The sequence below is a fragment of the Engraulis encrasicolus genome, chromosome 17 (assembly GCF_034702125.1).
Source record: "Engraulis encrasicolus isolate BLACKSEA-1 chromosome 17, IST_EnEncr_1.0, whole genome shotgun sequence".
Taxonomy (NCBI): domain Eukaryota; kingdom Metazoa; phylum Chordata; class Actinopteri; order Clupeiformes; family Engraulidae; genus Engraulis; species Engraulis encrasicolus.
Window position 1 is genome coordinate 32,434,550 of NC_085873.1, and position 11,601 is coordinate 32,446,150.

An 11,601-nucleotide genomic window follows, 5' to 3' on the forward strand; every position below is an offset into this window, starting at 1 on the left:
AGGCCGTAGGGTGACAGCCCTTTTCGTTCAACCTCGCTCCACAGCTTCCGAACAGCAGGTCCCTTAGATGATGAAACGACCAAAGCTATGTTCAACTTACCGTGAAATGTCCGCTTCATGTAATCGTGCACGTAATTAAAACGGTGACATTTTAGTAAGAAATCTTACCCTCTGTAGGGAATGACGATTTTTACGTCACTGGACACCATGTGACCGTTTTAAACCAATCACGTAGCCGATTTGCGGCGAAAAAGTGGCAAGCCGTTTGAAAAACTGAAAATAATGACAAGCCGTCTGTCTGACCTACCTATAAGAATCTCCCAAAATACCCTTTTGAAGAGGGTATATAATAACAATTATCAAAAATAATACTCGTGCCTACATTTCTGGATTGGGACAAATTCTAAATAAATAATAAATAATGCTTTATTTACTGAACAAAGCATAATTATGCTATTGACATTTCATACTGTGGATTTGAGCAATTAATGGAAACAATTGCAATAAGTAGGCTATAGATAACCCAGGCTATTGATAACCCTCTAAGTGATTGTAACTCCAAACAGTGCTTTGTTTATAGCACCAACAACTATTGTGCAAGTGGATGATAAGGTTACCTTTTCATGTTCACATATAATAACAATTATCAAAAATAATACTCATGCATATATCTCTGGATTGGGATAAGTTCTAAATAAATCATAAACAGTGCTTTATTTACAGCACAAGGCACAATTTTGCAATTGACATTTCATACTGTGGTTTTTAGCAATTAATGGAAACAATTACAATAAGTAGGCTATAGATAACCCAGGCTATTGATAACCCTCTAAGTGATTGTAACAGTGCTTTGTTTATAGCACCAACAACTATTATGCAAGTGGATGATAAGGTTACCTTTTCATATTCACATTAATAAATGGAAATAATCTAATGATCAATGATAAGGACCATTCAGGTATTCATGTATTCATTTATTCACTAATAACTATACAACAAATAAAAAAATCAAAACAAGTGGCATACACATGAACCGGCATTTTCATGAACTGTGTGAAAGCATCCAGGTACACATCTTTTGCGCATGCCACAGCAAATGACTTCAGTGAGATTGAAGTTTACTGCAGTTGGGGGCCATGGGCATGACATGCCAGGACTGTGACTAAGCAGCCTCTTCAAAAGCAAAGCTGCTGTGTAAAGTGTCCGTGTCTCCTCTGCTGTGGTTGGTTGCTTTGACTTCCTCCTTTCTGTGTCGCTGTCTGTCTGGCTCATTTCGCTGGACTGAGTCGTCTCCGCACCTGATGGTAACAAGTCCAAGACTGCATTCGTCGACAAGTTCTCAGCAAAAAACAGTTCAGATGTGTTGCGTTTGGCGGGGGTGTGGAACACTAGCTGAGGAAAATCACGACTGAGCCTCTTCTTCAATATATCCTGTCTGTAAACACAAATCAACAAAAAAAGAGGCATATCAGTACAAGCATAGTGGGGCTTCATGTAGTCGCTGATATGCAATAGCCACCCTCACACATTAACTCGGAGTGAATAAATAATATTGGTGGAGTTTACTTGCTATGCAACAGATATAATACCAAGTATTCCCAAGGGAAGCACATACTGTAACGAACATCACACTATCAAGAATACTGCCATCCTCCTTATTTCAAAATATTACAAGTACAGTATGTGCAGATGACAAGCAGAGTGTTAGAGAATAATTTCAGTCAATTTCAACATGCAGTTGTAATGCTCACACTACCCTGGACGTGTCAGTACTAGAGATTTTTTTTTCTTCTTCTTCAGCCTTTTCCGAGATTCTGGTCATTGTAATGAGGGCAGCGCTTTGTTTACATTTCAAAAAACATTTTTATTTATTCCCAAAAACATCCAAAAGGTTATACAACATCAGCCGACAACTAGCAAACAGCGACACCCTTTAAATATTTGGAGTAGGCCTATGTTGTAAACAATGTAAACAAATGCTGCCCCCATTAGAATAGCTCATATCTCGGAAAGGGCTGAGCCGAAAAATGTGCCATCACAGGGTACTGACAAGTTAAGGGTATGAGCAATACAACAGCATATTGAAATTGACTGAAGTGGTCCTTTAAGTCACATGCGTGAACTTTCCCTTGGATTTGACAAATTCGTAATACACTGACTTGCAATTACCTGTAGGTTGAAGCATCAACACCTTCACTTGACTGCACAAGGGCAATAAAGGCCTTCCTCAGTTGGCTCATCCTCAGCACCTCTTGGTTGATCAGTAGCCTTTAGCGGATTACCCTCTCGCAGAATAACTTGTAGCTCAGATCAAATGTTGGCCCAATCCTTACAAAAATATAGAAGAAGATGTGTGTTGTGAGAGCTTTCTTTGTGAGATCCATGTTGTGAGAACAAACTGTCTCAATCATAGGACACACATTGTACTGTGTTTCTATATAAAATTAAGATTGACTTACTGTTCTTTCTCTGCTCTGACAGGCTCACTCAAAAACCTTGTGTACTCTCTGTAGCAACTTCTGTGGTACTGCACCTCCAGAGCCACACAGTCTCTGTCCTTGATGTGAATGAGGATGCTCTTGGCTTCCTTTACTTCAGCTGCTTCCTGCAACTTGCCTTGTACAAAAGAAAAGAAAAAAGAATGAATAAATAGACAGGCAAACAATTAGACATTTTTCCTGGTGGAGTGGTATTGTAAAAAAAAAAAAATGGCGATGGGTGTTGCACCCCCCAAAAAAGCATTCCGTAGCCTCTTACTGCAGTGCAGATGGGGTTGCCAGCGGGCTTATTCACTATTTGCTGAAAACTACATCATAACAACATTGCTATGACAGTGCAGAGTAACAGATTAAGACATACATATTAAAATGTTGGTGACAGTAAGGTTATAACATAGGTGCTGTGCTAAGGGGTTAAGCACACAGATGTACAGCACAGCCAGGACACACCTCTTGAGCCTGGTCACTGAGGCTGCCCAGGGACAGAAGCGGAAAAATCCCAAGTGTACAAGTGAGAGAGGGGGGCAGTGGGGGGTAGGGGAATGGCACGGGGGATGGGATGGCAGAAGCAGTGTCTTAACCAGACAGGCCATCAGGCTGAGGAGCCACATTTCTGAACAGATATTCAGAGTCATATCAACATCAGGCATGCTTTGACATCCATATAAACATACCCTATCCTATTTAAGACAAAGTGTGATTCATTTAAACATCTAAAACCTAAAACACTGGGGGTACTATAGGCATGGGGATGTTTTGCAGGCTATTGGAATGTAATTTCACACCCACACACATACATAACATATTATGCCAATTCACACGTGCATTCATATTAGAATGATTGTGCAGCAGTGTGGGCTACATAGTCAGTCGACTTCTACTAACATCTGTGTGTGTGTGTGTGTGTGTGTGTGTGTGTGTGTGTGTGTGTGTGTGTGTGTGTGTGTGTGTGTGTGTGTGTGTGTGATTTGGGGGATGGGATGCATTCGCATAGACTGTGTGGTGGGGGTGAGAGTAATCTTACCTGCGGTTAAAGTCTGTGTTTTCGTTCTCTTTGACGTCTGCCACTCGCGACGATAAATTTGCTGTCTTTCTTGCAAATCATGCAGACAGCAGGAAGAACGGGGCCAGAGCTCGTGATGGCCAAGCTTGATCTGGATCGCAGTTTCCTGGTCGGAGTGGTGGTCACAGCCGATAAAGCGGAGGTAGCCTGGCTAGTTCGGGGGTCTTGTTGGCCATCTCCCCTCTCTGCCTCTCGCAAGACACGCCGTGTGACTCGTTCAATTTCCCGCTTGTCAATAAACCTCCGGTAGCATGTGGGATGGAGAGCCGCATCCTCGGGAATTTCGTCAAACTCCAACTCAATACATTGCTTAAAATGTTGCTACGTCTCTGCACTCACCCTTCAATTCTAGCCGCTGCCGAAAATTTCGATATGTATTCCACCGTATATTGGTGAAATTCTGTGTTTCTTCATGCTTGACCGAAGATATATGCATGTAACACAACTTGCGTTTCGAAGATGTCTTTTTTGTACATTTTCGGTCGAGATTTCGTCTTCCTCGGTACTACTAGATGATCGGCCAGCTCCTTCGGTAGCCATGCTACTTCCGTTTACTCCTCATCTCAGCTGACATAGCAGTTAGCTGATTCGTTCCTTCTGATGACGCTTCAACCGTGGCACCTCTCGAGGCGAAAAGTATTATTACGCCGGCCGAATATCTACATACGCCTCGGAGACAGTAGTTCGTCATTACACGTTGCGAATTTGAATAGCCTTGCAGTGCGGACTATTCCGAACAGAGGTTTTAAATCCTCTATATAAGTCTTTCTTTTTTATGAACTGAATGTCTGTTTGTTCGGAGGCTGTGGAGCGAAGTTCGGTTTCTGAAGCACTTTTCGAGGGCCACCTTCCGGCCTATATTTCGATAAAATGGTTCGCGTTTGTGCGATGCCGAATTGTGGCAATCGAATGAGGAAATACAAGTGTCTGAGCTTCCATCGCTTGCCCTTCTACAACCCCGAAACATTGCCTTTGTGGCTGGTTGTGCTGCAAGTTGATATAGAGACTCCAATTGAAACACTGAAGGCAAAAGACTACCGAGTGTGCAGCGAACACTTTGAGGAAGACGACTTTCGTCCAACAAGAAATGAAACATCTCAATATCTGAAGAAACACGCCGTTCCGAGACCTGTGATTGCCACTGAGGTAATGTCATCTGCTCATTTATTTTCTCTGTCTTGTTTTGAGTCTTGGAGGCTGCAGATGCTAGCAGCTATGGTTTGGAGAGCTAGTTGTGGCAGTCGCTCCTTCGGTAACTTGTTAGCCGTCCCAGAGGAGAAAGTTGTTGTCGACCCCTCAACCCAGAAATGAGTCTGTTTATAACATCCCGATAACGGGCTTCGTTTTTATTGTCTTACACATGCCACCGCATAATAATAATGTGCGGCAATGGGGAAATTTGGCAACTGCGTGCGTCATGCTTTTATGTGTCTTCCTCCAACCACTACCGTCTATTACTACTAAGCCATATTTTACGAACTGAAATGCATACGGTTCTCTACGGTTCTATTCCTTTTGAATTTTAATTGATTTCCTTCTGACTTGCCACTCAGGGGTCTAAAGCTGGTATGCCCGAGGAGTTTGAATCAGAATTTGCGAGAATGCCACAATCAACTCCCCTAAAAGCATCAAGCCAAAGAAGTCCGCCACCCACCTTGCTCATGGTTCTAACAAGTCCACAGCAAACAACCAAATCACCAAAATCAAGAACTTCTTTGTCCGGGACGTATCTGGCACGGCCCGCTGCATGGGAACAATCTGTGGTAGGTGTTGCTAATGCAATCTCTCCGCATACTTTGTATAGTATTTCCCGTTCGAAAAAGTTACAGCATTGTTGTTGTCATGTTATAGAATGTTATAGGATTATAGAAAGTATCCGTAGTTATCCTACAGGAATCTTGTAATACTTTGGGACATTTTACTACAAGACTATCACAGACACTACAGAACAGACAGGACTACCAGAGCTTCTCCACATAAATACCACATAGATTATATTTACTATAAAGGTACTACAGAACACCATAGCAATATTATAGATTACTACAGAAACCCTATAGTTTTTCTGCCGTGTTTTTTTGTAAGGATTGTATTTGTATATTTATTATTGTTATTATTCCAGGGCTTTGATTTAACCCCATCATCTGACACTGGTGAAGATGTGTCACAAGTGAGTTCCATGTCTTATCTTCTTATACATCTTCCACAGAACTACTTTCAGTTACATTCAAACTTGAATTCATTACTGGAACTTTACAAATAATGTTGCATCTCAGCTCTGTCTGTGAATCCCAGGATGTGGTTGATACGGAACTGACTTTGACTGCACACAGCACAGCTTTTGAAAATGTGTTAGGAGTAAGTTGAATAACTTTTCCTGTCTTTGCATTTCTGCAGCTTGTATTCTCAAGGCAAAAAAATGTTCACAAGAGTGAATATTTACCTGCGGTATCAGTAATATGCAACTCTTTCTATTTATCACAGGACGTCAGTGTTACATCAGATCCCACTGCCCCCAGCACAGTTGGTGAAGTTGCGTCACAAGTGAGTTCAATGTATATGATTGAAAGTACTTTATCTTTCTGTTATAGACTTATGTGCCTCTACAATGCTCCGTTCAGAGGTCAGAGTCTCATTGTTTCTACTTTCCGTATGACATATTGTGTAACAGGAGGAAGAACATCAGTCTGTGGCCGACATGAGCAGTACCTTCAGTGAGATGGGTTTGCAAGACCCATTGGACACCAGCTATGCTCCATCCAGTAACACCCAACCATCCAGCCAGGAGTCTTCTTCAGGATCAAGTTCAACCAATAGAAATAACACGGGATGGTCAGGGAAAAAGTGGGTTGTGAATGAGAGCCAACTCCTTCAACTTTTCAAATTTTGCAGCACATGTGGCTCAGAAATAGTGGAACGCAAATTTATCACTCACTCCAGCCAAATAACAATTCAGTGGAGCTGTCTGAATGCTCATTCTGGAGAATGGTCTTCCTGTCCAAATACCAGAGGGATGCCTGAAAACAACCTCCTCATCAATGCAGCCACATTTTTTACCGGAACCACCCATACTACAATAACCGAGTGGGCTGAACTCCTCCGTCTACCAGTTCCCAAGAAAACTCAGTTTTATGCTTCACAATCAACCTACATCATTCCTGTAATACAGCAAGTATACACAGAGCAGCATGAAAGAATCATGGAGCGTCTTATTCAACTTTCTGCATCAGGACAAAAGATTGAACTCTGTGGAGATGGAAGAAACGACAGTCCAGGTAAGGCTGAATTCTACAATAGTGCATGTCACTGCAACATTCTAGGATAGTTATCTATTCATTTGTCTAATACCTGTTTCCAATGAAGTTATCTCCTTTTTTTATCTTGCAGGGTACAGTAGCAAGTACTGCACTTACTCATTTCAAGACGATGCCACGAAAGAAATCGTGCATTTCGAATTGGTTCAGGTAAATTATTCAGAACTCTGTAACATAATAACACCAACCCAATGTACCTGTTTACAATTCATTTGATTTTGAATGCTGACATATTTTTACCTTTAGCTATGTTGGTTAATTACATCGATGTTGGTCTCTATAGGTTACAGAGGCGAGCAGCTCTGTGGCGATGGAGGTGGTTGGATTTCAACGGGGTCTGGACTACCTGCTTGAGAGGGGTGTCAACATTGGTGTCTTGACAACAGACAGATCCCCTTCCATCCGTAAACTGATGAAGGACAATTACAGCAACATTCAACAGGAGCTGGACCCATGGCATGTCTGTAAAAGTAAGTCAACAACAGCATGCGTGGGCAATTGTTTCAGTGCTACATAATGGGCAGTCATGGGTGAGCGGTTAGGGCGTCAGACTTGCATCCCAGAGGTTGCCGGTTCGACTCCCGACCAGCCAGGTTGGTGGGGGGAGTAATCAACCAGTGCTCTCCCCCATCCTCCTCCATGACTGAGGTACCCTGAGCATGGTACCGTCCCACCGCACTGCTCCCCATGGGGCGCCACTGAGGGCTGCCCCCTTGCACGGGTGAGGCATAAATGCAATTTCGTTGTGTGCAGTGTTCACTTGTGTGCTGTGGAGTGCTGTGGAGTGCTGTGTCACAATGACAATGGGAGTTGGAGTTTCCCAATGGGCTTTCACTTTAACTTTTTCACTAATTACATTTCCTCCTTTTTTTTCCTAATATTCCTCGCCAAATTGTTTTTGTAAGGTCTGAAGAAGAGACTTGTTACAGCTTCGAACAAGAAGGAAAACAAAATCCTGCAGCCATGGATCAGGTCAATCACCAATCACATGTACTGGTCATGCAGCACCAGTAAGGGCGACAAGGAGGTAAGTAAATTGAAGTCTACGTCAGTAGTAGTGTGTGGTGTGAATTGGATAACATCAAGTACTAAAAAAAGGCTTCGTTATGACAAGTGATCACGTTTGCAATCTTTTCCTACTTTCTGCTTTCTGTTTCTGCATTTTTTCCTTTTTTAATAGGAATGCCAAAGAAGATGGAAATCACTTCTCTACCACATCCGTGGCATCCACAGATGGGAGGAGGAGGATGCTGAGCATAGGTGTTACCATCCACCACCAACAGAAGAGGAGCAGAGGCGAAAAATGTGGCTCGAGACAGATTCACCTGCGTTTCAAGCGTTGACTGGACTGGTCATGGACAAGAACCTCCTGCGAGATTTGAGACAAATGACTCTGTTCAAGCACACTGGTAAGTTTATACACACTTTCCACACTAATTTTTGAAGTCATTAACAATCGCTGAAATCAACACTAAAAATGAATAATTGTTGAATACATCACCTAGTCAAAGTATTTATAGGTTTGCTAATTGATGTGTGTCACAGCACTTTATAAGCAGTTTCAATATTTTTCTTATTCACATTATTCCATGTTTACTTTGAGATCATGGTTTGTGTGTGTGTGTTTGTTTGTGTTTTTTCATTGAATCAGGATCACTGGAGGTGTACCATTCCGTAATTCTGAAGTATGCGGAGAAGCGGCTTCACTTCAGTTACGACAGCATGAGGGCTCGATCTCAACTGGCTATTCTGGATCACAACAACAACCTTGAGAGACCACAGGCTACAACACAAGATGGTATGACTACGTAAAAAAATCAGTGAATACCTGTTGGTGTCAGCTGAGTGACATGTCAGACCTGCCCTGTAGACCAGAACAACAGTATACAATTATAGTTATCTACCTGTTATTTTTCTTAATGGGCACAATAAATTAGTCATCTGTTCACGAGTTTGTCCTTGAGTGCTTGGTGTACAACATGCACGCTTGGCATATTAGCTGGCCTCGGTCCCAGGGTGCTTCAAACAGAGCTCATGCGGAATGGTGTATAGAGGAAGTGTAGCTGGGTGTTCTAGTGAAATGGAGGAGTATGGGGAGTTGATGGGACATTCGGAAAGCTTTTGTGAAAGAGAGGAGGGATATAAATATGTGTGAAGGCGGGAGCAAGTAATGATGGCTGTCAATCACTCGCAGACTTCCTCCAGAACTGTGTTTATATATATATATAAACAACATCAGTAAGCTTAGAGCAAGCTGGTCCACTTCAGAGGAGACTGGGCCAAGGATGACTGGAGCACACAGGATACGTTTTTCAGTTTTTATTGAGGTGCAGTTAGGCTCGTACCTCAATAAAAACAGAAAAAAATATCCTGTGTGCTCCAGTCATCCTTGGCCCAGTCTCCTTTGAAGTGGACCAGCTTGCTCGAAACCAGGGGTCCCCAAATTGTTTTCTCTGGGGGCCACATTATCGTTCCTGACTGGGGTCGGGGGCCGGGATGAATGTGGGCTGTATGCTAGGCTACTGCCTGTTATAGCCATGATTTCTAGCACAAAATAGTTCATGATTACAAGCGATTTGCAAATGAAGTGAGTACTTCACATGTAAAAATAGCAAGGAAAGGCTAGAAAAATATGGTGAATGACAGTTTATGAGTGATACAATAGATACAATATTTTATCATTATTTTTTCTATGAGGTTTGTTTCTTTGGGCCAGTGTAAATAGTGAGGTGCAGAGAGGTGGAGGGCCGTGCAAAGGGGCATGGCGGGCCGCATCCGGCCCCCGGGCCTTTGTTTGGGGACCCCTGGTCTAAACTGAATGGTCCCAGACTGAGAGCACCAAGAAAGCTAGAGCGCAAGTGACCTCCTAACTCTAGTCAACTATTGACTTGTGATTGAATTGTGATTCTCTTAGGACAAGCAAGATACAAGGCTGCCTACTCAAAGCAGTCGCAACAGTGGGTTGCGAAACCGATTTATGAAGGCACAACACAGACTTTTCGGGATGACCTGGTGGAGCGTGTCCTGAGGAGGAGGGAAGACAGCAGTGTCGTGTTGTCCAAACCCGTGCCCCGTCCTCGACCAAGAAGGAGACTGCTGCACAACATAGCTCCAGTTCCAAGACCGGAAAAGAGTGACCTGGTTGCCAAAGCCAGGTCTCGCTACATGACCATGTTGTAAAGGTGTAGAACATTGCCATTACTGCTTTTCTAAAAAAGTACCTGCTTTTCTAAAAAAAAAAAACCCATTTACTTTGTACATAGTTTTCCCAACAGTGTTTGTGAGATTATTTGCACTTGCCTACATTTTTTTCTTATAGCTTCATGTAAAGACAACAGCACACATTGCAGACTGTTATATTGTAACTGTATTGACCAAGTGCTCACAGTTGACAGGAAAAACAGTGTACAATAGTATAAACATTCTTTATGAATAATTCAACCACAAAAACAGTAGACTATATACATGTGCACAAGGTATACGATACTGTGAACAATTTTACGTTTTTAGGCTGATAATATTTACACTGTGAACAATTTTACGTTTTTAGGCTGATAATATTTGCACTGTGAACAATTTACGTTTTTAGGCTTATAATATTTGCATTTTTTTTTTAAAGCCTTTCAAATTAAAAGAAAAGACATTTGTTTTGCATTATATCTTGGTCACAACGAGCGTGCTGTAATAAAAGAACAAATAACTTGACCTTCAAAAGAATTCCAGTGTTTTTGCTTGAGGTAGGCTACTGGCAATGCAGTTTTTCAAAAGATGTCCTCTGCACCTCTGAAGCCGGTGTAATTTCCAGTGGGGGATGGGTATCGTTGCCTTATCGCTCCGACTATGCAGCTGGGCAATATCTTCCTATTGCCAGGGCCTAGGCGCTCTCCTCGTAGAGTCCAGTCCAATACAGCACGGTAAGCTACGAGCCTACATTGACTGAGGAGAGGTAAAAATAAAAGCAAAACTTTGTTTATTTCCTCTGCACAGAGAACCATATGTGTAGCACAAAAAGCAGATGTGTCAAACACTTTACCTTCCCACAAAGTAAAAAGGTGACCAGTGTATTCGTCTTACTATCAGCTGATTCTGGTTGGTCTGACTTTGCTGTCAGTCCATTAGGTTTGTAATCTTTTTTTCCCAGTAACGACCAGTGTTGGGAGGTAATGCATTAGTAATGAATTACTGTAATACATTACTTTTTGCCCTAATGCAGTAATGTAAGGCATTAGATGGCCAAAAAAAAATCTGTAATATTAACCTAGTTAGAAAGCAAACAAGTTACAACTATATTACAATGTCCTGGATTGTATTGGTATACAGTGTGGGTCAGAAAGAAGCTATTCCTAAGCCTGGTAGTTCTTAGTCTGCATGCTGCCAAAAACACCTCCTAGGTTGGAGTTGAAGAAGTTGTGACATGGGCTTGATTTACACTAGCCAGATCCATATTTAGGCCTACAGTTCTTCTGGCGAAAGTAAACTAATGCAAAGTAGTGCAATCCGTTACATTTTAAATATTGGTTTAAATATTAGTAACATTATAGTGTAAGGGATTATTTTGAAAATACAGTAAACATGTAATCAGTAATGCATTACAGTTTTTGAGTAACTTTCCCAACACTGGTAACACAGTCTGATTAGGTAGTCAGCTATGTGCCCAATATCGTGCTACTGTTGTGGCCTACCGGTATTTACAAAACAAAAGTTTACTTATGGCATCTCTGAAAAC

At 42.0% G+C, this 11,601-nt stretch overlaps 1 protein-coding gene and 2 long non-coding RNA genes across 4 annotated transcripts; 2 read left to right on the top strand and 1 right to left on the bottom strand.

The window, feature by feature from the left end:
* Nucleotides 1-961: 961 nt before the first annotated feature.
* On the bottom strand, nucleotides 962-4,397 carry LOC134466784 (uncharacterized). Of its 2 annotated transcripts, XR_010038407.1 has the most exons (4): nucleotides 3,523-4,397; nucleotides 2,460-2,616; nucleotides 2,170-2,328; nucleotides 962-1,435 (listed from the first exon to the last, which is right to left on the bottom strand). It is a non-coding gene; the product is annotated as an uncharacterized LOC134466784 (long non-coding RNA). The 2 variants fall into 2 exon arrangements; XR_010038406.1 differs by lacking the exon at nucleotides 3,523-4,397 and having other exon boundaries at nucleotides 2,460-3,281.
* A 1,285-nt stretch (nucleotides 4,398-5,682) lies between these two features.
* LOC134466786 (uncharacterized) lies at nucleotides 5,683-6,471 on the top strand. Its single transcript, XR_010038409.1, has 3 exons — nucleotides 5,683-5,731; nucleotides 6,046-6,105; nucleotides 6,233-6,471. It is a non-coding gene; the product is annotated as an uncharacterized LOC134466786 (long non-coding RNA).
* Nucleotides 6,472-6,965: 494 nt separating this feature from the next.
* LOC134466993 (uncharacterized) lies at nucleotides 6,966-10,055 on the top strand. The gene is made up of 6 exons (XM_063220923.1): nucleotides 6,966-7,025; nucleotides 7,159-7,345; nucleotides 7,781-7,902; nucleotides 8,056-8,284; nucleotides 8,527-8,673; nucleotides 9,790-10,055. The coding sequence occupies exons 2-6, from the start codon at nucleotides 7,186-7,188 to the stop codon at nucleotides 10,053-10,055; spliced, it is 924 nt and encodes a 307-aa protein (XP_063076993.1). The 5' UTR covers nucleotides 6,966-7,025; nucleotides 7,159-7,185.
* Nucleotides 10,056-11,601: the final 1,546 nt, after the last annotated feature.